Consider the following 23,014-nt stretch of genomic DNA (forward strand, 5'->3'; position numbering starts at 1 on the left):
GCTTTCACCTCCGTTTCAAGGTTAAAAAATATTTTCAAATGCGTGCCGCGATGATAACAAATTTTGTTTCTAAGTATGTATATTAAGTATGTATATGTAAGTATGTATATTTAGAATAATTACTGTGATATTTAAAAAAAATCTAAAATGTTCATGTTAGTGATATAAAATTGACAATTTTACGATTATTGAGTTTTCGTTATTTTTTAATTATTAAACAATCGACAGATTCAAATATATTCAAATATATTATATGGTTACATAAAACCAAACAAAAACACTTCACACCAGATGCAAAAATGTTACTCACCGCCCAAGTCTGCGAAGAAGATTTCCCGTAGCGCTAGAAACTCCTCCCCCGACGTAATATTAGCACTTCCGAAACTGTCGTTCTCGGGCCAGACTTCCCTGCGAAATGATTTTCTACATTCAGCCAAGATTCCTACCTTATTATTACAACAAGAAGTTTGGAATCGATAATTCTATCCCTTATTAAATATCATATTGCTTAAGCGTATACTCAAATGCTTTAAAGGTTCGCGAGACCTTCAAGCATTATAAAACATTGCAACTATCTTTTAAGTGGAACCGTACTATATTATACGTACAACACACAAAGAAAATATATTTCATAGAAAATTTAGTTAATTTTCTACTACAAAAAGAAACAGATATATTGTTAAATCAATGCATGGAAGAATATACAATTTCAACTCAAATCATGAAAACGACCTTTACTAACGAGATGTAACTTTCTTCTGAATTTTAAACTAAAATACACTCCAAGAATTATCCGGGGAAATTGTAAATATGGAAAATTAAAAATATTCCATGGCTGCAAAACTTCCCCGACACGGTCTTCTAACATTTATGCGAACGTGGCAAAAGAAGTAACACGTATATTGCGGAATGAGATTAGCGTGAACAAAGCGAGACACTTAATGACGTGTTTCATTATCTTGAGTAGCATACGTAGCAAAGACACGGAAGACGAGACGATGAAAAGTAGCAAAAGGGTAAGGGAGAGATAGGAGAAGAGGTCCGAGTGGCAATCTCAATGGGTCTCGTAGAAGGCTCCCTCGAGTACGAGAACCTCACCGCGATCTACGCCAACATCCGGCTGCTTACGTCAAGTGTTCACGCCCAACCCTCTATTCTTCCATCTACCTTCGGCCATCGTCGTCGTCGGTGTACATACATGCATAACGTCCACGAAGTGCCTGTGTTCTAAAATATCCAGAGGTAGAAGGTGGTGAAGTCAGCCCCGAGCGTGGAAAATGAATAAAAAACCGTACGAAGAAAGATTCTCAGGGAGACGATGGCACAGCTGCTTCGCGATCCACTCAAATTTCATTGAATTTATTCTCCAAGCTTATCTTAGAAAAAAAACACTATCTCATAGATGTTTTCGTTCAATGCAAATCTCAATAGAAAACGATGTTCAAAATTTTCTTTCGTTACTTGTAGATCCACTAAGAAGGAAAGGAAGCAAGAGATAGGAATTGACATTTCAAAAGCAGGCTTGTTAAATATGAGTAATAAAACGGACTGGTAAGCTTAATTTGAAGATGAGCTACACGAAACAAAGCTACATACTGCCTTCAGTAAACAGGGTGGAGGAAATACTAATTGCTCCGCATGAAGATCGTCCTTCATAAAACATAAGAGTCAGGAACAGAGAGAGCGAGAGAGAGAACCTGTCCGTTTTACGAAAGTTCTATTCCCTGTGAGAATCCAAAAGCATCAAGGAAAGGGGAAAGTCCTTGTACGTGACCAGAGGACAAAGCTAAAATCACGCCTTCACCTTGACGGAACACTCATGAAAAAGGGTGTAGTTAATGGCGGAAGATTCCTAACCCTGTGCTAGATGGTGGCTGGCTTTTCAGGAAGTCTTCGCCTGCCTTGAATTTTCATTAAAAAACTGCTGCACGTAGAAATATTCTGAAAGGAGAGTATCATCAAAGAGAACGCTAGAGACGACGAAACGTGATTGGACAACGAAGTCGACGTTAGAAGTAGACGTGCATAGTGGCACACTATTTGCCCGATAAATATAGCTACCCTGTTTCAGAATTCCAGCTTATCATGTTACCATAATAATACCAATGAATGGTACTGTCATTATGCGAGCTTAGCCAAATCAGCATTCTCCGGGGCTTGCACTCTCCTTATTCGAGTTGCTTGTTACAGTATAGATTGTACGATACAATATAAAGAAGATAATTCTTATACAGTTAGTATTAGTGGTCTTAATCATTCCGTGCCATTTATTTTACCGAAAAACAATCGCATAATTATTAATATTAAATTATCTATTTAGTTACACAAATCTACATAAAAGAATTTTCCTTTCCATAAAAGAATTATCTTTTCCGGCAACTATATTAAAAAATAGCATTGGCTACTTAAAATTGTCTTCGTCAATATCTCCACTTCTTCTACATAATACAAGGACTAATAAAGAAACACAATGTACAAGCATTAACATCTATGAACACTGTCATGTACGCATTGCCAAAAACGTATTGCAAAACACATCTCATTTTCCCTACAACAAAACCTAATCCGTTTATGGAGCATGTCAAGCCGCAGGTCAGGAAAGTCTGGCTACTTTCGAGAGTGCAAAATCCCTGACTTGGAGGGAGAATCCAATAAGCGGGTAGGAAAAGGGTGAAGATGCAGAAGGAGGGAGTCGAGGAGAGAAGGGAGGTTACGTGCTGTCCCCAGGGCAGAAGAAGTGGCTCGTATGGGGTCGCTGCTGCTGGCTGTCTGAATAGAAATCCAGTACCATACAATCCCCATTATCCCCCGATTTGAAGTCCCGCGACAATGGAATCTCTCAGACGCGCCTCAACCAACCTCCCAATCCCATCGTCCGAACTACCTCCTTTGCCAGACACGGAACGAATAATTTCAACGCGTCAATTTTCGTCCTTGACACTCGAACATTCAAGACCAGGTTCATCTCTTAGTTCGAGGTCAGAATAGCACAACTTATCGGAGGTAGATTGGCTTTGTTCAATTCGAAATCGAAAAATGCTTGAAATTAAGTTATTCAAGGCTCGAATCGCTCGTAACATAATTACAAATTGCTAAATCCCTAATTTAGAACAATAAGAAAGATGTATATAACAAAGAATCGATCCAAAAATACTACAGATAGTATCTACCTATAAATCTAGACGATTATCAATAAAAAGCATATTCTACGACCATTATATTACATTTTTAATCAAATAAAATCGTAACAAAATTCTCAAAATAATAATCCGGCAATGTTTTAATTTGAAAAATGCAATGCAAATTAGGTGAACATTGTAATTTCATCCATGTATCTAATTTGGCAATTTTCATTTGCTTCTAATTACAGCGGTAGAATCTACCCTTCAAACCAAAGAAAACTCCAACTTTTAAGACGCAAATAAGACCGTTGATTATTCGCCTTACTCCTCCTCGTTTAACACGAAAAGGGCTAAAAGCTACGCTTCTTCTCCTTAATTATCCTGCGACTTTGAGTTATCCAAGCCTGAACCAAAGTCAGCACACTTTGCCGGTGGCACCGATGCAGATGGTGTAAGTAGAAAATTAGAGGATTTGAGTCAGTATCTAAACGACGAGAGTATTTGCTAGGCAAACGGAACACGATCACTGGAAACTCTCCATGCTTCTCAAGGGCAAGCTGTACCTGTGCTACGTAGATATACGAATAAAAGGAAATTCAAAGCATTATACTGTTTACCGTAATACCACCAGATTATCAGAAATGTGTTATTAATATCTCTTATTCCGAGCCTACCTCTATATGCTACATAGTCAACAGTCTGCTGCTTCCTTTTATCCCGTTGTATGCACAAGGTCGGCATGAACCAGAAGCTTCCATTGTGTACCGGCTATGGCAAAGCTTACCCCATAAAATGGACGATGGAATATTACGAACAATCTCCTAAAGTACTACGTAGAAGTACTGCGGTGATGATACCGCCTAAAGAAAAATCTGTAGGAAGGGCTATAACTCCCTAGCTTTACGAGAAAGACCGCTCACGATGAAGCAGTTTTTTGTTTCGGCAATTTTACTCTAGTGCCTTTGAGACGTGTGTTAACTGCAACGAAAGCTCTTTAACTTGCACGAAATCTCATTCACTGAAATTAAGATACTTCTTCAACGTGTCTTGAAGTAATTTTAAGATCAGAAAGAACTGCGTAATTGAAAATCCTTTTAGCTAAATATATATTACAAAGTTAATTAGCGGGTAACTTGCCATGAAATGCAATACACACAGGATAGATGAATATCGTATTCGACAAAAATGTTATTAATCTAGTAACTAATTGTAAAAATAGACTTATAACCGGCGTACTGTTATAAAAAAGAAACCCTTTGTACGCAACGTGAATACAAAGAACTCGTTTCCGCATCAACGAGTTCATCGACAAAAGAGGTATTAATCTAGCAATTAATTGTAAGAATAGATATAACTGACGCACTGTTATAAAAATGAAACTCTTTGAAGGCGAAGTGAATGCAAAGAACTCATTTTCGCGTCAACGAGTTCATCTCCAAAGTATACTGCTCCCGCGAAACCATCGAAGCGGCGATTAAGGCTACCAGCCAGAAGGATCGATGGAACGGAATGGAGAAACAACTTAACGAAGGGAAAAGACTCGTGAGTATATTTAGAGGCAGAACACTTCAAAGGGACAGGGTTCAGTACCGCTTAGGACTCATTGAGATGAACCAACATGCATTGACATATTTCAAGAACGGACCATCCCTTTCAGATTTAATGCAATGTAAATATCAGTGGAAGAGTAAACACTTGCCAGCTAGCCAATTAATTGGCCCAGGCTTCTAAAGAAAACGAACGCTGAAAAAATCAAATGTTTCCATGAAACAGACCTCTCTGAATAATTTAATATAAACACTTCGATTAAATGAGCGACAGTCACTAACACGAGCTTTCAGTACTGAATACATTCGATTCCTTGCATATTCGATATCTTGTTCTTAAAAAGTACTACCGACATGTTGCATGAAGTTAATATGGCATATCTGCTTCCTCCATTCAACAAAGAATTCATTTAGTCAGTTGAACGAAAATAAAGGAATGCATAACTGAAATGTCTGAATACTTACAAGTGGCAAGTTTAAAGCGTAAGAAATAATTATCACTAAGGGAACTAGGATCGTTTAAGTTAATTATTAATTCCCACACACAGTACATTTAGCATGTCGCAACTTTGGCAAAATAAAGCTTTAGCAAACCACCTATGTGTCTATACAACATTACAGATATTCCGAACCACTCAGCTCGTAGCTGTAACGTATATTTTATACTCAACCACGAAAAAGGTAGAGATTAGCAAGAAAACCGAAAACCATTTTGTTGAATACATTGGGAAACTCTCGCCTCTGGCTTACGGCATATAAATCAATGATTGGTCGACCACAGAGATGCTGTGAGTCAAATGCGAAGAAATTTCGCCGCGTGTGACCTGTCATCAACCTGAATGCTATTTTCAGCTCAGTGGCTCTTATTCATCTCTTCGCATAAATGACATTTTTAGCCCTGAGCATTGTTCATATCCACATCAAATGGAGTGAAAAAATCGCTTTTTGTATTCGCAGGTTAAGCATGAAAGACAGCAATGCAATTAAATACTTTCCGTAACTTTATCAGCTTTTCATTCTAGCGATTTGTCTAAAATCGATAATAATTAAGCTATTCCTGTGAGTAAATTACGTAATATAAAATTGACATATAGGGAAACTCATTACTATGCAATAGTATGTACATTATGAATAAATATCGATGTGATTAATTACAGCCATGTAAATTGTAATTACATACATGTTTACATTCAATAATATTGATATAGGATGATATCAAACCCTGTTTCACAAGATATTATTAATTATTATAAAATTATTCAGGAGAAAATTCTTGAGATAGAGAATAGAATGGTATACGAACTCTCTAGTTTTCAACAGATTTTGTTTAATATCTTAACCCATAAATTTGTTCTCTGCTTATTCACAAATATAACTAAAATTTGTAATACTATTAATAACATTATTGCTTTAAAAAAGACAACTTACGCAATACAAATGAATTTTATAAGATATGATAATACATATGTATAAGATAGTTCTTAAATTCATAAAAAACAATGGCTAAAATAAGCGACTAAATTAAAGACAATTTATATCTATATATGTCATGAACATGTACCTTAAATGATGCATATCACAGCTCTTACAAAGAAAGATCAAATTTTGTTATGTCTTAATATGTATTATGTATAATATGTATCCCAGATAACACGTACACGATTTTTGTCTTTAACACAACAAACTGTCAATGTATTAAAAAGGTGTTTAAAGGCTTAAGTTGTTCCAGAGGTGATTAAAAGTTTATCTCACGGTACGACGATATCCAAGATCGTTGCATGGTGTGCAATAACTAGGAACTTCTAGCGCGATATGTTGGCGGAACTAACCACGCCGCCTTATATTTGTGAAATGAAATTAATCCCTTTAATGCGATTGAAGAGGTACTTCATATGCTGAAGTCAATTGGGCTATTAAAATTATGAATGTAAACACACCATAAAAAAGGAATCAATATTAATTCTTTAACTTCTACTATTTATAATATTAACTCTAATTTCTACAAACACTGTAGTACAATATATTATATTAAATCTGACTCATTATACTTTATTGAAATACAATGTATTACAAATACATTACCATTATTTCATATTAAATTATTGTTCAGGCTGCAATATTTGATTGAATATACTAAATAAATGACGAATGATGAATATACTAAAATCTCTTAAGCTAATGTTTATTCATCGATTTGTAATAAGTTGCAAGAAATGAGTGATGGTTAACTGTAAATTGTCAATCAAAAGCTTTTCCACATAAGAAAGAAAGATTTCATTATAAATAAAATTTCGGACAGATCAATTAACTCCAGGCTATGAAATAACAGTTTAAATATACTGAGATTATTTTATTTGACAAATGGAAGACGAGAAAGTTACTTTCACTAATATGCATATCGCGCGCACATCAAGAAGTTACTCCCTAGAGGCAGGGCGTCATGGAAATTGATCGAATACCTTGACGCGACGGCGTGAAATAGGCCAAACTTTAATCACTTTTTTAGCACGCTCGTAGATTTTTGTGGCAAAAAGATTGTATATTCGCAAGGCATGCCACATACCAACAAGAAGGACGTGATAATATCGAATCTCTTTGTTAATAAAAACATTCCTCCATATTTTGTACTACAATTTTCCTATATATATTCACTAAAGATAACAGAAGTAATGAAATCTATACTACCACAATCGCACAAATGTTAATGCTACATTAAAGAGTCACCAAATTTCTTCTAAGTGTCAAATTTTAAAGACAACGTGTTAAATAATTACAATCACAAATATTTATGTCACTAATAAAACGTTAAGATTTTAATTACTATTTTTTATTTTTTCTAATTTTTTCCTATACAAAAATATATACGTAAAAATATGCAAATTAAAGTACAAGATGGATTATTATTATTATTTATCATTAATATATTAATTTAGTTTTTAAATTCATGCTTCATTCATGTTGTTCTCTATTCATAATTTCAATAATTTGAACTGATAATCATATTCAAGTAAGTATTATTTTAAACAAACGACAGTAGGAAGAATATTAATCGATAACAGTGACACTTATTTTAACATGTCACATTCATATCAGGATCAGTTCATAAAATAAATACTAATTATTCTATGAGATGATCTTTAAAAATACGCAACAATTTTCATAGAATTACTGTTCAAAACAAATAGTGCACTTACCTTGCTGCACGAATAAGTCCAATAGCTTGCTCCAGATCCTTCGACCGTAGTAACTTTTGGACCCTCTTCATTGCATCAACTCTGAAACCAAGGAAACAATCAACATGACATAATAAGAGTATTCTTTGCATTCAACTTCAATTTGCCAATATCGTTATAATCGAATAAAGTAACATAAACATACTTCTGATCATCTATAGGTACATCTAACGTTGCATCAAATGGTATAACTTGCGGTATCGTTCCTTCTTGCATTACAATGGATAGCTGGGAACTAACTTCGTCCCAACGTTCTTCTAAGCTTCGAACCGGAGGTTGTTCTTTCTGTACAGCTTCTATTCACGTTTGATATTAGAAAGCATGTCCTTATTTAAATTGAGAGGAAATAATATTTCGTTTCTTACTTTTTTTATTTGTTCTTTTGTGTCGTGTTGGTTTCACTTTCTGGACTATTACACTACGTTTATTTCTCCCACAATAATTGCTCAACATTTTTAAGAAGATGTGTGCTGTTGTAGTGAGATCAATCAAATATTGTCTAAAAAAAAATAAAAACGTTTCACTTAATACATACAGGGCTAATTAAAAATTAAATGAAGTGTGAAAAATTAAAAAAAAGAATAGAGTTTTTACAATTTATTTCATTAAAAAAAATTACGAAGTTTTATTCATGTATTATACATATATACGTAGGTATATTGAGTATTAAAATGTAATAATATCTACGTATCAATTTATACCTATTTATTCACCTCCCAATTATACTTAAATACTTACAGTTCAATAAGATTCTCATTCGAAACGTCGCGTCGCTTCAAATGAAACAATACCCGCTGTGAAATTAATACAGTTCTGTTGTATGTACAGTTTGCAAGTCGTAACATCAGCAACGAAGTTTGCTGCACCCGTCAAGTCTTGTTTTCGTCAGCGTCACTAAGACGTCAAAGTAACGATGATATCGCGGTATGGTGCTCCGACCTTACATTTCCGTAGTGGAAAACCCGTCAAACTCACGAAAAGTTGAACGGCCGTCGTCTTTTCCCATTTCGCCGGCCGGAAGGTCGATAGAAGTTGTTTATTCCAGCAAGAAGCGAAAAAGAAAAGAGGAGGACCAGACAAGAGCGAGGGGAGGACGCAATGGGAGGGGGTGCAGTCGAAAAGAAGCAAGAAAGTACGAGAAATAGCTCCCTCGTTGTTCGAGCCGATTGATTTGAAAGTGAATCAATCTGTCTGCAGTAGATAAAACTTTTAGCAAACAGTTTTTCATTTTCCACTCCTATCTACCCGATAAACAGATACCCAGAGCATGAAATAGTAAAACTAACTAAATATTTCACAAGTAAATTACATCATTAATTTTCGCTATAGGATATTTAAAATCCCTGAGAAAGCATTAAACATTTATCTTTCCGACTTAAACTAACAATTTCTGAATCTTTATATGAAAGAAAAAATTTTGAATTATTAGTTGTGTAACAAGTTTGTTCATCTTTTAATCATCTTTTAACATTACATTTTGGAGATTATTATAATAGCATTACTTCTTTTAATAAATGTTTCCCATAATTGTATCATTTAATAACAGTAATATGTGATGAAAAAACAAATACATATTCCGAGCATTCAATAACGGAACTGTTTATTAATATACAAATTAGATGATAAATTTTTCATGACAGCAGAATTCGCTCGTGTGTAATTTATGATATTAATTGAATATTGATTGTGCCAAAAATGTTTGTTAAAAATTTCATTATCTAATCACTTAAATTTTATTAAATACAGATCTGTTTCATCTCAATGTTTGAAATACTTTTATCATTTAGCAACATTAAAATTCATGTTATGTTACAGAGAATCTTTTATACGAACCGAGACATTTTAACCTCGTCGAAACAGAGAAGGAGAGAAAGAATCGTTTCCCGATATTCCGGAACATAAAACACGTTACTCTTAATAACCTTGCTGGATTCTCTAACACCACGATCTGTACTTTGATCCATTGCCATTAGAGTGTACAGAAGTTCCTATAATAACAAAAAGAAAAAACATATTTCGTTCCATGCATCTATCAAACGAAAACAAATATCAATACTCGGTTCCTCACCTGATACGCTTTCAATGCTAAATGTAATCTACGAGACCAAAGGGGAATTCTCTTTTTGTCAGTAATTATCATCTCGTAATAATGATCCATTTGTCTTTGTACTAAATGAAATACTTCCGTGGATATTGTTTCGCTGTTGATAAATTAGTAGAAAAAACCAAACATACAAACATACAACAAAATACAACGATACATTAGTCTCTAATTTTTGATAAATTCTTAAAAACAAACTTTAAATAATAAGAAAAACGTCATATGTATGTATGTACGTGTGAGATCACAAATTGCTAACATTTCTACATGATTCGAATGATAATGAGTGTTCAACGAGCACTGGTTGGAAGGAAAATTTAAATCCCAACAATACATGTTGCTTAAAGCAGAGCACGTAAAGGCGCTTGCACTGAAAATAGCTAGAAAATGTTTCTCAAAGACAAGAATCTAAAGAGAGCGACGATGCGTAAAACGAGTTCGAAAACTATCTCTGTTTCCTTTCTTCAACGTTTATTCTCTGAAAATGTACCTTCTTTTATTACGAAATAAGGAAATTCCACCGACTTACCTCACATATTTTACTTCAAACTTGTAATGGCGGTTGAACTCCATGAAAAAACGCAAGGCCCATAAGTAACAAGTTGTTTCAGATTGATTGGTTTGAGCTCCGCTGACTATACAGGACTTTGCGTATTTCATTACGGGGTTGTAAGCAGCATTCAAGAATTCTATACAAAATTCTTTCAAAATGAGCCTCACACTCAATGCAGATGTACGTTCACCCCTTGGATCCCACATGGGACGTTTGTTTTTCGGTTTTGACACTTTTTTCTATGTAGCATTGAAATCAAAATATACACTATTATTATTATGTATTTAAAATTATGTTACACAGATCTATATACTTATCATTATTATTAATTACATAGATATTATACGTTTTATTCAGGATCGACAAGAAAGAATTGAAAACATGTGTATTAAATATTTGACTGTCTGAAAACAAACTTCATCACAAATGTTTTATCGTACCAGTATAATCCTTTTTAAATTGATGATAATGTAACGAATATATCTTATTGCGCTAATACTAAATACTAAATACTGGAAAATACTGCACTAAACACTACATTTAACAATGTATTGTTCTGTATCCAATATTTTATATTACATCAATAAAGAAAGATAAACAGGGTATTCAACGCAATAAAATTGTCACCACAATTCTTTAGACGTTTAGATAAGTTGACAAAAAATGTTCTAGATAAAAATTAATTGATACTGAACCAACGGCAAGCTACAATATAAAAAGAAATCAACAAAATTTGTTATCTAGATACTTAAAAAGTGAAACGACTATTTTCAAACAGTGGAAGTACCCCAGGTTTTACTGAACAATTCTTTTGTATTGCAGTTTGTTATCAATTAAGTACTGAACTTTTGCTCAGAACATTCTTTTTCAAATTATCAAAAGCGTCTAAAAAGTCTTGGTGATTGTTACATTGTAAAAATCCATTATATCCTAATCAAAATTATATTATAGAAACAAAAAATAAATTGCCCGTTATATTAAACTTCTAACCACTCTGTTAAACTAAACTTAACATTTTGTTGTATATTTATAACGGAAAAACTTCTTTTTAATCTAAAGTTATAATAAAATCACATTTTGTAACCTTTATTACAAAAGATTAGCGAAATAATCTATAGAATACAACTTCGTTTAATAGATGACATAGACTTTATGCTTTTCATTGTTTCTATATAACAATTTAGAAGGGATCAGAGAAGGGAAGGGATCAAGAGAAGGAAACTGGTGGAATTCCATAAAAGATATGGCAGAAGTCACTGATCGCCTCAATTCGAGATAGCCGTCAGGCATGTGACCCAGTAGATTTATAACAATTCATAATGAAACGAGCTACGAAAAAACAAGCTAGGAAAAGTTTGTCTTCAAATACGGATGTTCTGCGAAGGAAACGGTAATAACGATGTAAGAAGGAAAAGGATCGTTTTATAGTCGAGCGGGACACAAGAGACAAGAGAAAAGGAGGAGAAACGTCCGCGAAAAGAGCACTGACCTAGTTTTAAATGTTTCAGCACCATTAAGCAAGGAGCCAGTTCTAATTACGCGAGGATAGCCTTAATTAACAACCGTATTTTCATTCAAATCCACCCAGCCTTCATTCCTACTTATTCATTAATGAGAGCTACCGTTGGAAACCAAAGATTAATTGAATTGACCATTTTCTGGTTTGACGTTTATTTCCTTTATTTGGAAACAGAAACAAAAAAAGGAAATGAAAACCATAACAGAATCATTTCATATCAATAACGGCTGCAGTAATTACCTTATCTTGGCCGAAGTTTAATGCCTCGATCTTCTGGTATGGTTTGTGACATAATAGCTGATTTTCTCCAATGGCTTTCATATTTTGCACAACGTAAGTTCCACCAAAATGTGAATGTCTAAACATATTATTAGATAATTAACGAAAAGATTGTTACGTATACCTGATTATAAGTAAAACGAAGTAAATTGTTTGATATAAAAAAGAACCTATTACTCAAAAAAAACCCACCCCCAAAAAAAATCCCATCAATTTTATGTATGACTTCTGAAAATCTAATCAATAGTACGGAAGGCGGCTGTCACTAGCAGGTAGTTTGCTAAACGAGGAAGATGCATTTTCTTCCTCGCACATTTATTTGCGGCAGAGAATCGTCTTCGATTTCTTGTTTTTATTATTCTTGTGTAATCGGTTCATTATATCAACTACAATAGATACATAATTTAAGCATTAACAAAATCAGAGACTGAACTAGAAATATTGAAAATAAATTTATTTATTGTTTATTTAAAGAAAGATGTGAATATGTGAATACTTGACAAATATTAGAAAAATTCAAGTTTCTAAAAAATTACAAATAACCATCTGAAATATTTAAATTTTATAAAATTTCTGATATCTAATTTTTACTAATTTTGATTAAATACGTTCTAAATCAATGATACATTTTTCAATTTTGCTATTTTTTAAAGCTTTTATCTTTGAAATATTGAACATAAAATCCTGTTTTGGACGGTGCCATTTTGTCGCTTGTGATAGCATTGTCCATCGATTCATAGGGTGTGAGAGAAAAGATCAATCTCTCTACCTCCTTTGATTTCTTTTCAAGTTGCAAAAAGCTTTCTACGGAAAATAGGGGAACATAGCAAAAAGATGTGAATAATGCACGACACAAGAATAAAACACGTGCACTCCCCAACAAGTGGGTAAAAGCATCTATTCAAATGGTGCGTGGTCTTACTTTAAAAAGTGGGTCAGGTTTATTACATATGTAGTACTAGGAATAAATTATGTTTCCTTAACAATGTCCCTTAAGTGGTATTAATCGTCTGTTTATCCTGTTATATTCACAATATTATTCGTGCTCAATTTTCTTATAAGTATGTTAAAATAACTTGTCGTCCGAGCCATGGATATTCAGCGAAATGTGTAATTAAATTTATGTGTAAATAATTGTAATATGTTTATACAATTTGCAATAAAACCAACTATTTACACCTTACATATAGAAACGATCAGTTTTCAATATTTAAAATAATAAAAAAAATAACATACTATGTTCGTAAATGCTTGATTTACAATAACTTAGTTGTAAATATAATGACTTACTAAAACGAAATATTCACAAGCAATATCTTCAAAATTGTTTCGATGTATTAAATAAACTATAGACAGATTAACTAGAAGAGTATGAATATTATTATTTTCTTTTATCTAGTCCTTTAACATACTTTTTAAAACTATCTAAATACGTAAATGAAGAATAAACTGTTTTTATTGCATAAAAATTGAAACAAATAAAAAAGTAAAAAAAATATATATAGAGAGAGAGAGAGAATAAAGAATAATATTAGAGAATAGAGTTAATTAAACTTACCTAGCTTCTGCATATTTTCTCACTCTTTCTATCTTTTTCTCCTTTTCTTTGAGTCGAGCTGCTAAAAGTGTTTCTTCATCCTTTTCTTTTTCGCTAAGACTACGTTGCAAGCCGGACCTCGCTAATTCACTCGCACTTTGATCGCGAAGCATTAACGATATAATCTAATAATATGCAACGTATATAAGACATGAGTAATTATTAAAAGTTAAATTATTTCGGAGAAAAAATAAAACGTTTGAAACAATATAACCACATTTTAATATAATCGAGCACATACCTCTAAAACTTGCAAATGATATTGTTGTTCACTTCTGTTACTAGCAATAAATACTAACAAATCAACAATTCCTGATGTATTAAGTGCATATAAAACCTAATGAGCAGAGAGTATATAAAAATATATTCTTATGCAATCCTACATTCAATATCATACCTCATCATGAACTGTAGCATCATTATCAACACGTTTTTCATTTTCATCTGGGAGAATTTGCAAAACATTTCTAATAAAAATAAGTATCCTTTCAATGACCATTTCGTTTTCTTCCCCCCTTTCTACATTATCCTATAAGAACAAAGGGATTGTATTGTTTCTTTATTTCTAAATATACATATAAAATCTACAAACTTAATAAACTTACTAGTTTAAGAATTTTACTTAAACGATTACTAAGTATTGTCCATATACGTCCATCAATTAAAGCTACTTTATATGACTGTGTATATGCAACTAGTTTAAGGTATATAGTACGTTGCATTATGTCAGTAGGAATTTGTTCATTAAAAAGCAGCACAACTGGACTTGTTATATTAATAATTAACCTAATTAAATCAGATGTTATTAGAGTGAAATAATATATAGCAAGTTACAAAATATATTTTGAATAATTTATTACTTGCCTTAGTAATACATCCCAAAGTTCAAGTTTATCGTAATGGTCAACAAAAATTTTTATAAGATCAGTTTGAAGTACTTTTGTTTGACCAAGAAACTGACGTACAGTATGAGATTCATCGTCTCTTCTTAAATATTTGATAAGATCCTTTATAACATCTATTATGAAATTAATAACTTTAATAATATTTCTTTGTATCGATGAATTAAGTTTTGACTAACTCATGAATATTTAGTATACAAGACACACATAAAAAAGTAACAACTACTTTTACCTAAACAGTAATTGTCTAAATGATACTTGGATCCATCATAATAACCAAGTGCAGCGCACGTAGCTGCAAGTTCAGTAGATAGGTAATCTGACATGATTTTATTTATAACGGATTAGAAAGTATGTATATATTCCTTTCTATTGAATTCTAAACATTATTATTCAAGTGAATTTTTAGATCACCTGCAATAAACGATATATTAGAACTATTAAAATGACACTATAGCTTTATTACTGAAATAACCAAAATATTGTCAAATAATTACAATCCCATAATTGTAATAAATGTAAATGTTATAAATCAGTATTTTAAATTTTGTACTAATAACATTAATTTCTATGGATATCTTTAATTAAATTTATGAATCTTAAACATATTTTACTTTTATCACATATTCAGTAAATCAATATTATAAGTAAACCAATGCTGTTTTTTTAATTAATACGTGAAACAATACCATAGTTTAACCTTATTTACTATAATTAACCATAGTTTAAAATCACCATAATTGTGTTTTTTATGTCTATTCGCACGAGATACTAATAACCGGCGTGCATGGCATTTGAGGTTAACTTTGGTTTGTTAACGAAAACAGAATAAAATAAGTTATTAACAATGTCATTATTAACACTCACGTGCGTAGTGAAAGTCTGGACTAACGTAATCATTGCCACTTATCGCTACCAATTAAAACACTCACTACACTTAATAAGTACAAAAATAATTACAAGCACGGACACGTCAAACGCGCAACAGGTAATGAGAAATGCGCGGGAAAATGTTTCCTATGCTTTTACGAAATTGGCCGATAGAGTGCTTTCGATTCCTACTGAACTAAGAATGAATAATTGCGATTTCTTGACAACAATATAATAACTTATTTGATAGAAATGTACAAATACTTTTTTATTATTTGCAGTAACAGAAGAAGGAACACCTTCGGTAAGTACAAATTATTTATCAATTTAAGAGATAATTATTTAGTAAAAAATGATAATATAGTTTAAGAAATTAAATTACATAAAAGGTAAATGTGTAACGGTTACATATATTCAAATTTAATACGAAATATATATTTGTTTAATAAATGAATTTCTATAATTTTATAATGTTTTCTAGAAACATTATGTCATTTGCGAAAATATTTGCTCTTCGATTAATTTATTTAGAGGTTATCCATAATCTGCCGCTCCTTCTTGTATTTTCATAAAAATAAAGATTACATCTTTCTATGTATGTATGTATCTAGATTTCGAATCGTTAGATTTTTATTTTAATTAAGAAAATTTTAGATAAATGGGTAAAAAATAATTAAAGTTAAATGAACTTGCTTAGTAATTAGATAAAGCTAAAGCTATTATGTTAGCTTAAAGTCTTAATTAAGAATTTATGCAGAGCTTATCATTAAATATGTATATATGTATGTAACGTTTAGTGTCTAGTACAAGATATTCAGTAATCAATTATGAACGTTGTATTAAATACGAACAGAGCATCATTATATGAAAGTTATAAGATTCTAAGCAATATATTAATTATAACGTTTAGAAATGTTTGACTCTCATATTATCTTATTGTTAAAGTGTGATAAATAAAAGTTGTCATTATATTTAATTAATAGACAAATTCAAAAATATACAATTGATGTATTTTACATCGTTAGTGCTAAGTAAATTGATAAATTTCAGATTTATACAGCAATATATGTACAATATTTTTAATTTATTGTCATTTAGATTGATTCAATATCATAAATTTAAGAGTACATATATGTAGAGCTTTTTTCTTATTTTTTAAAAACATAGGACGTTCCTTCCTTATTCTATTGATAATTAATATACATAAATTTTTATATATGTATTCGGATTGAAAGAAAGACGAATTGGGACTCTATGGTAGATACATTAATTATATTTAATTTGTATTCGCTTATTGAGAAGATTTCGAAATATTTAAGAGACACATCATTATTAATCAGAATAGTTTTCTTGATATTTTAAGATTGCAGGCAATTTCAACGGTGATTCCGTACTTGAAACCCCTGTACTTTTCTTACTTGCAACTTCAAAGTAGCAATTTTAATGAGGAGTCCTTTTCCTCATTGAGCATTTAATTAATTACTTCGAAATGAACGCGCTTTGAACTTGTAAACGTCGGAGGTACTTAAAACTTTCTGTAGACTCATCCGAAAGCAAAAAATTCTCGTTGATATCGCAAAACGATCGATAAAAAAGCATGGGTCGTGAAATCATTGCCTTGTTGTCCTTCTGGAAAATATGTTTTACGAACTTTGAAGCGTATTAAAGTTTCGGTTAGAATTCGTTTCATGGCATTTTCTTGTTTCCACGTGAATGACATGAAAGGAGACGCAAGGGTTCCATTATTTCGCTATAATACCGTGAATCGCGCTTCACGTAGAGCAATCTGCGGTAGATATTGTCCACGAACGAGGAAAATAAAGCCATAAATTCAATTTCGTTGCCCGACTATACGAAAAAGGGTATAGGGAAGATGTTCGAAAACTTCGCGATGAGAATACGACATAGACGAAAGCAATACGAGAAGGTTGTGCAAAATCGAAACAAAGAGGGACAGATTATTAGAGAAATGGAAGTACGAGGGGTGGCAGGTATTGCACGTTAGGAGAAATATAGAGTACAGAAGGGATCGTGTTTGACTGCCGTGGGACAAACATGCGGTGACTAATCAATATCATCGACCCTATTTGGGTCAATAGGTTGCCACTATCAGCCATTTATTTGTTATAACACATCAACGCTCTCTCTTATTTGTTTATTTTGTTACGTTTGGTTTTTATCACCTCCCTTTGTGCTTATCTCTCGGATCGAATAAAATGGACAACCAATTTTCCGGATACACAGTTGTCAATCTTTCGATATCGCATTCATTCTTGTACGAGCGTATGTATGTTCAAATATTTAGAATAACAATATAAATCATACGTGATTGCATGGACTTCGATATTGCATCTAGATATCTCATGCAACAAAAAATAAATCGTGTTCGAATTTTGCTAGGTTCGTGACATCTTAAATTTAAAAATTTCGCAGAACTATTTCATGAAACTATCGTATAACTATTAGGTTATGCACGTACTAGCGACAAGTTGTCTTTCTCGCTGGCATCAATCAAAATTTCAATTTCTCCTCCTTCTACTAACGCCATATATTACAAATATAAGTATTGAAGCGACAGTTTTGTCACTAGTGCGCGTATGGCGACAGTTACATTTTTTTCCTCTTTCTGCCACTATCATATTTCTTCCCTATTACTGCTATACCGGAGTATACAATTCAAATAATAAAACAAATTTGAAGTAATTTAATGTGGAGTATAATAATAACGTAGCAATGGCTTTTTCACGAAATATATATTGAAACGCGAGAGAAATGGATAAGAAAGTTTCTATTTATATCAATATTATTGTTATAGAATCTTATTTATTTTATTGCTTAAACGATATGTTTTGTCCTTTTAAATTATCCACAGATTTCAAGATCAGAATTAATTATTTTGTGTTAGAGTACACAAATTATATTGTCATATTGAATAAAGTGAAATTCTAATTTGTAGCAATATTATCTATTTGATAAATTATGAGATTCTTCCATGAACAGCATCACATCGTTCGTAACTTTTATTTGACATTTATCATTAGTATAAACATTACACTTCATTTTTAATTTTAAAATACATCGAGTGCATGTATGGGTATATAAATGAAAGTTCCTTAAGTGATATCGTTCGATTTACATAATATCTATCTATAGTGTTAATAAGTTCTACAACATATAATTATAGAAAATCAGTGTTTCAGGATATTCAATTCACAATGTATGTACTGTTCACGTTCTAAGGCAATCGCGTTTCGTTTAAGCTTATTTCATTAAACCAAGGTAATAGTGCAGAACTCTATATTTGAACTTAAGAGATGTTCCGCAGTCTACTTCGTAGTTTACTATGGAAAACTGTAAGTCTACCTGCTGTGAGAGTTGGCAGTTAAATGTCGTGTGCATAATCTACTCGTTAACTAGTTAATTTAGTTAAGTTTCGTAAGTTTCGCCGTGCGTAAACATAACTGTCTAGCAAACGAGTGAGTTGGAAGCGGCAAATTTAGTCAAGCCGAAATAAAGCGATTGTGTTTCAGAGCTATGAGCTATAAGCGACGAGAACTCTTTACGATTCCCAACAGTATGGAAGCATCTGAATGTTCGTTACGTGAAACTTGTTAGACACAAAATGGCTATTAATATGCGCTTAACTTCTGGAAATCCAACTACTTTTCATTGACTATAACGTGGCGGTGGAAACTTTGATATTAATCTCGGCTAACAAGAGTAAAACGCACGACACGAGGTGAAGTGCTATTTTCTGTTATATTTTATTAAAACGTGAAAAAAAGGAGAAAAGATATGACTCAATTAATTGTGTAATTTACAATTTCTCTTAATTTAAATAAAACTCTTAATTTTGAAATTATTTTCATTTTTCTTTCATTCCGAGTAATCAATAATATAGTTTGTTCATAATGTTTCAATTCTCAGAATTAATACGTGTTTTCACAACGTTTATCGATTATAAAATTATCTTACGTATACCTGTGATGTTTCTTGAATAAATACGGTTACGTTTGAACTTTTCTCAATTTTCTTCACTAGACACAAATACGCATTTCACTTTTGACACCTTTCTTCTTTTAATTTTATCTCATTGCATAGTTTCAATAGTATCGTATATATGTATAATGGTGTTATTTCCACCTTGATTCTATCTAATCGCATATTATGAATTTTAAAAGAAATCTTTACAATCAAATCTTGGGAGAAGACTGAATAAAATTAAATTAAGATTAAATTAGTAATGAAGTGTAATGTCCACAGTTTCATTCAGTTTAATATAAGCATTATCTTATGGCTCATTTATTACACCTGTAAAAATATTACTACATCCAAATTTTGATAAAAATTGTAAGAATCTCTTTCAAGAAAGAGGAATTTTTAAACAAGAATAATAGCAATTAATTGTAGAAAATCACTTTCCAGAACATAACAGAGTTGAGTAAATTTTAGTTTATTTATTAAATTCAGTATTTCAATTCAATATTTAAAAAACAAGTAATATGTGTATTTTCAAAATTTTATTCAGTCATCTGTATACTGATTAATACCACACAGCAAACATAACAACAAAATTTTCAATCAGTGTTTTCAATTACTAATGAGACCTTCAATTAAAGGGATTTGTACCTATAAAATCGGCTTAAGAATGTCTGCATCGAGAAATCGATTATTTGTCGACAAAGGATTTTGGCTGTTGGTATTAAATGTAACATGGAGAGTATTAAAATTTCTCTTTTATACAAGTAAAAGGGATGAATCATTTTTCAACTTTTTCTGAAATTATTCTACAAATTCTGTTCTAAAGATTTTTAGAGCAATGGTTCGCTTATATTCGTTCATAAACACATTCATCAATACAACTATATAAAATTATCATATAATTTAGATCGTTTTGTTACCTTCTATAATTTTATAATACAAAATGTTACATGTTATATAAAAAAAATAGATGTTGATGAGTGTACTATAACTACCTTATGATGTTAAATTCAAATTTATTGAAGTTAATATTGAAATTAATTTTATTGCCGTGTTTATTGATATTACTTCAATTTACATTCCTTTGTCTTAAAATGTATATCGCTCTTTATTCATGTATCATGATCTTTCAGAGTTCCTAATATGCGATGTATCTTAAATCTATATTAAATACACATATACATACGTATTATTGAGTTTATCGCAATATGCTAGTAACATTGAATAACGTGACTGATTTTCAATGGTTCGCCACTACACCAATGACCGCACTCTCGCAGCAGTTTCGATATTAAATCCGTATTCAAATTTCATCTATCATTCAGCTACGTTTCGATCTTGAAATCCCTTAAGGATATTTAGTTGAAGCATCGTTAGATGAGAAGGCTGCCTCCATTTTACTAATATCAGTTAATTATAATTAAATGAATATGATAATTTGAAATGTCTGATGATCTTTATATGAATTTTAATTTAAATACATTTAAATCTATTTGGACTATACTTGTTCTTTGATCTTAAGATAAATAAAACTTATTGTGAGAGTATAAAATATTAAATAAAAATTTTTGCTATTTATTTTAGTTATTGTTTCTTTTAACTGTATAAAACTTCATAAGTTAAAAATAAAATAAAACAAATATTAAGAAGATAATAAAAGTATAAGAAACAGGTAAATTCAGATGGAATTATCTTGTTTGCACGTTCTCGTATTCTTGTATAACACTATTATTTACTGGTACCTAAATGTCCTCGTGACGCGCGATACGACACCGATGTGTACGCCACTGTAAAGATTGAAAAAACATTTTTGCTTTGAAACCAATGGAGAGCGTGACCTGAATGCCGGAAATAGGTCTGTTGTTCACTTGAACACGTATGGTAGATTTCTGCTGGGAGGTAGATTTTAGGCCCCCCTTTCAAACAAGCGGATTTTTACTGTGGTGGAAAAACCGCGCGACGACTACGTGTAGCTTCTGTTCAAAACGACACGTTGTCGAGAGTACAGTGGTTGTACCTTCCGTAAATAGTACATGTGGTAAAAACTTGCTTGTCCGAGAGCTATTCTCGATACAACATTCCTGTGTACAATGTACATACATGTTTTCAATCGTTACAGAAAAATATTCTATGTCCCTTAGTTGTACATTTTTTAAAGCCAAAGATTTATAAGCTATAATTCCTTCAAGCGTATCTGAATGGATAAAAATTTGCAACTTCGGTTATGAGCTTCTTATTTCTTTTTCTAAAGACAGAATATACTTTTGTATTTTTATTTTGTACGCTAATTTAAATCAAACGTGTATTTTGTTTCCATATGAAAGTTATTATGAATTTGTTATACAATGTTTCAGATTAAATTCCTACAATTCAATGCTTTTAATACGATATAGCTTTTGATACGTTACTCGATATGTTTATTGTGTTACTTTTCTTAATGAAGCACTTTATAGGCTTTTGTTGTTCCTATTATAAAATAATTAATTCTTATTCGTATAGAGATTGAAACAATATGCATTTGAAAATATGAGTTTATCTGAAAGGAGCATTTAAGTAAATAGTGAAATTCAAGTATCACTGAATTTACAAGTTACGTACTATCCACATTTATTTTTTAAAGCTAGTTTACTCGAAAAGATGTTACTTATTAAATTTTACTTGACTCGCTTATTTGAGAGATGTTATTTCGCAACTAATTGCTCTGATTTTGTTTGTTGTTTCGATTTAGCTTCTAGTTTTTATGACTTCTGTTTATTTCCTAATATTTAAAATCATGTGGAAGATCGTGATCTTTATATGATTAAAGCTACTATATTTGAAGCATCATGCGGACACTGTAAAGTAAAAGTTTTCAAAACTATCTCAATTACGTTGATGGTGTTCGTTATGATTCTTAAAATATATCTTAGAAAAACTGTCATGAACATAAATTCGTTACTTATGGAACAGATCACGCACATGCATATATAAATACACATGGCGATTAGAATTATAATAACTATGTTTGTTTAATGTACCGGGAAGGAGAAATAGATTCAAGATGCTTGCTAATCAGATTTCATGATTCTATTATTTACATAGCCAATGCTATTATTCCGATGCGAATATGTACTCAACCAGAACATTACCACCACTGAGATTTGCTTTACGCGTTATTTCTAGAATTTAGCTCGAGACCATCTGTCGACCTCATGGCGTGTTCGCATATGCATGCTAATCTAAGAAACGATAGTGAGTCCTGTTGCTTTTGTTTTATATTAAAACATACTCGGTATGTAGTAAAATATTTATTAATTAAAATGCCTGTGAA

General features: G+C 31.7%; 1 protein-coding gene across 1 annotated transcript in view; it reads right to left on the reverse strand.

The window, feature by feature from the left end:
- Positions 1 to 15,835, reverse strand: part of timeout (circadian regulator timeout) — a 273,868-nt gene extending 258,033 nt beyond the window's left edge. Inside the window, exons 1-15 of the mRNA XM_076620676.1 lie at positions 15,721 to 15,835; positions 15,086 to 15,267; positions 14,816 to 14,969; positions 14,557 to 14,737; positions 14,349 to 14,480; positions 14,193 to 14,288; positions 13,913 to 14,076; positions 12,316 to 12,433; positions 10,533 to 10,795; positions 9,971 to 10,103; positions 9,736 to 9,890; positions 8,268 to 8,401; positions 8,048 to 8,198; positions 7,864 to 7,944; positions 311 to 408 (exon numbers count right to left, since the gene is read on the reverse strand). Of these exons, the coding sequence (XP_076476791.1) occupies positions 311 to 408; positions 7,864 to 7,944; positions 8,048 to 8,198; positions 8,268 to 8,401; positions 9,736 to 9,890; positions 9,971 to 10,103; positions 10,533 to 10,795; positions 12,316 to 12,433; positions 13,913 to 14,076; positions 14,193 to 14,288; positions 14,349 to 14,480; positions 14,557 to 14,737; positions 14,816 to 14,969; positions 15,086 to 15,179 (1,954 nt within the window). The 5' untranslated portion in view covers positions 15,180 to 15,267; positions 15,721 to 15,835. The remainder of the gene's footprint in view (positions 1 to 310; positions 409 to 7,863; positions 7,945 to 8,047; positions 8,199 to 8,267; positions 8,402 to 9,735; positions 9,891 to 9,970; positions 10,104 to 10,532; positions 10,796 to 12,315; positions 12,434 to 13,912; positions 14,077 to 14,192; positions 14,289 to 14,348; positions 14,481 to 14,556; positions 14,738 to 14,815; positions 14,970 to 15,085; positions 15,268 to 15,720) is intronic.
- Between the last annotated feature and the right edge of the window lie 7,179 nt (positions 15,836 to 23,014).

This window comes from Bombus vancouverensis, chromosome 8, assembly GCF_051014615.1.
Source record: "Bombus vancouverensis nearcticus chromosome 8, iyBomVanc1_principal, whole genome shotgun sequence".
In the NCBI taxonomy this organism is placed as follows: Eukaryota; Metazoa; Arthropoda; class Insecta; order Hymenoptera; family Apidae; genus Bombus; species Bombus vancouverensis.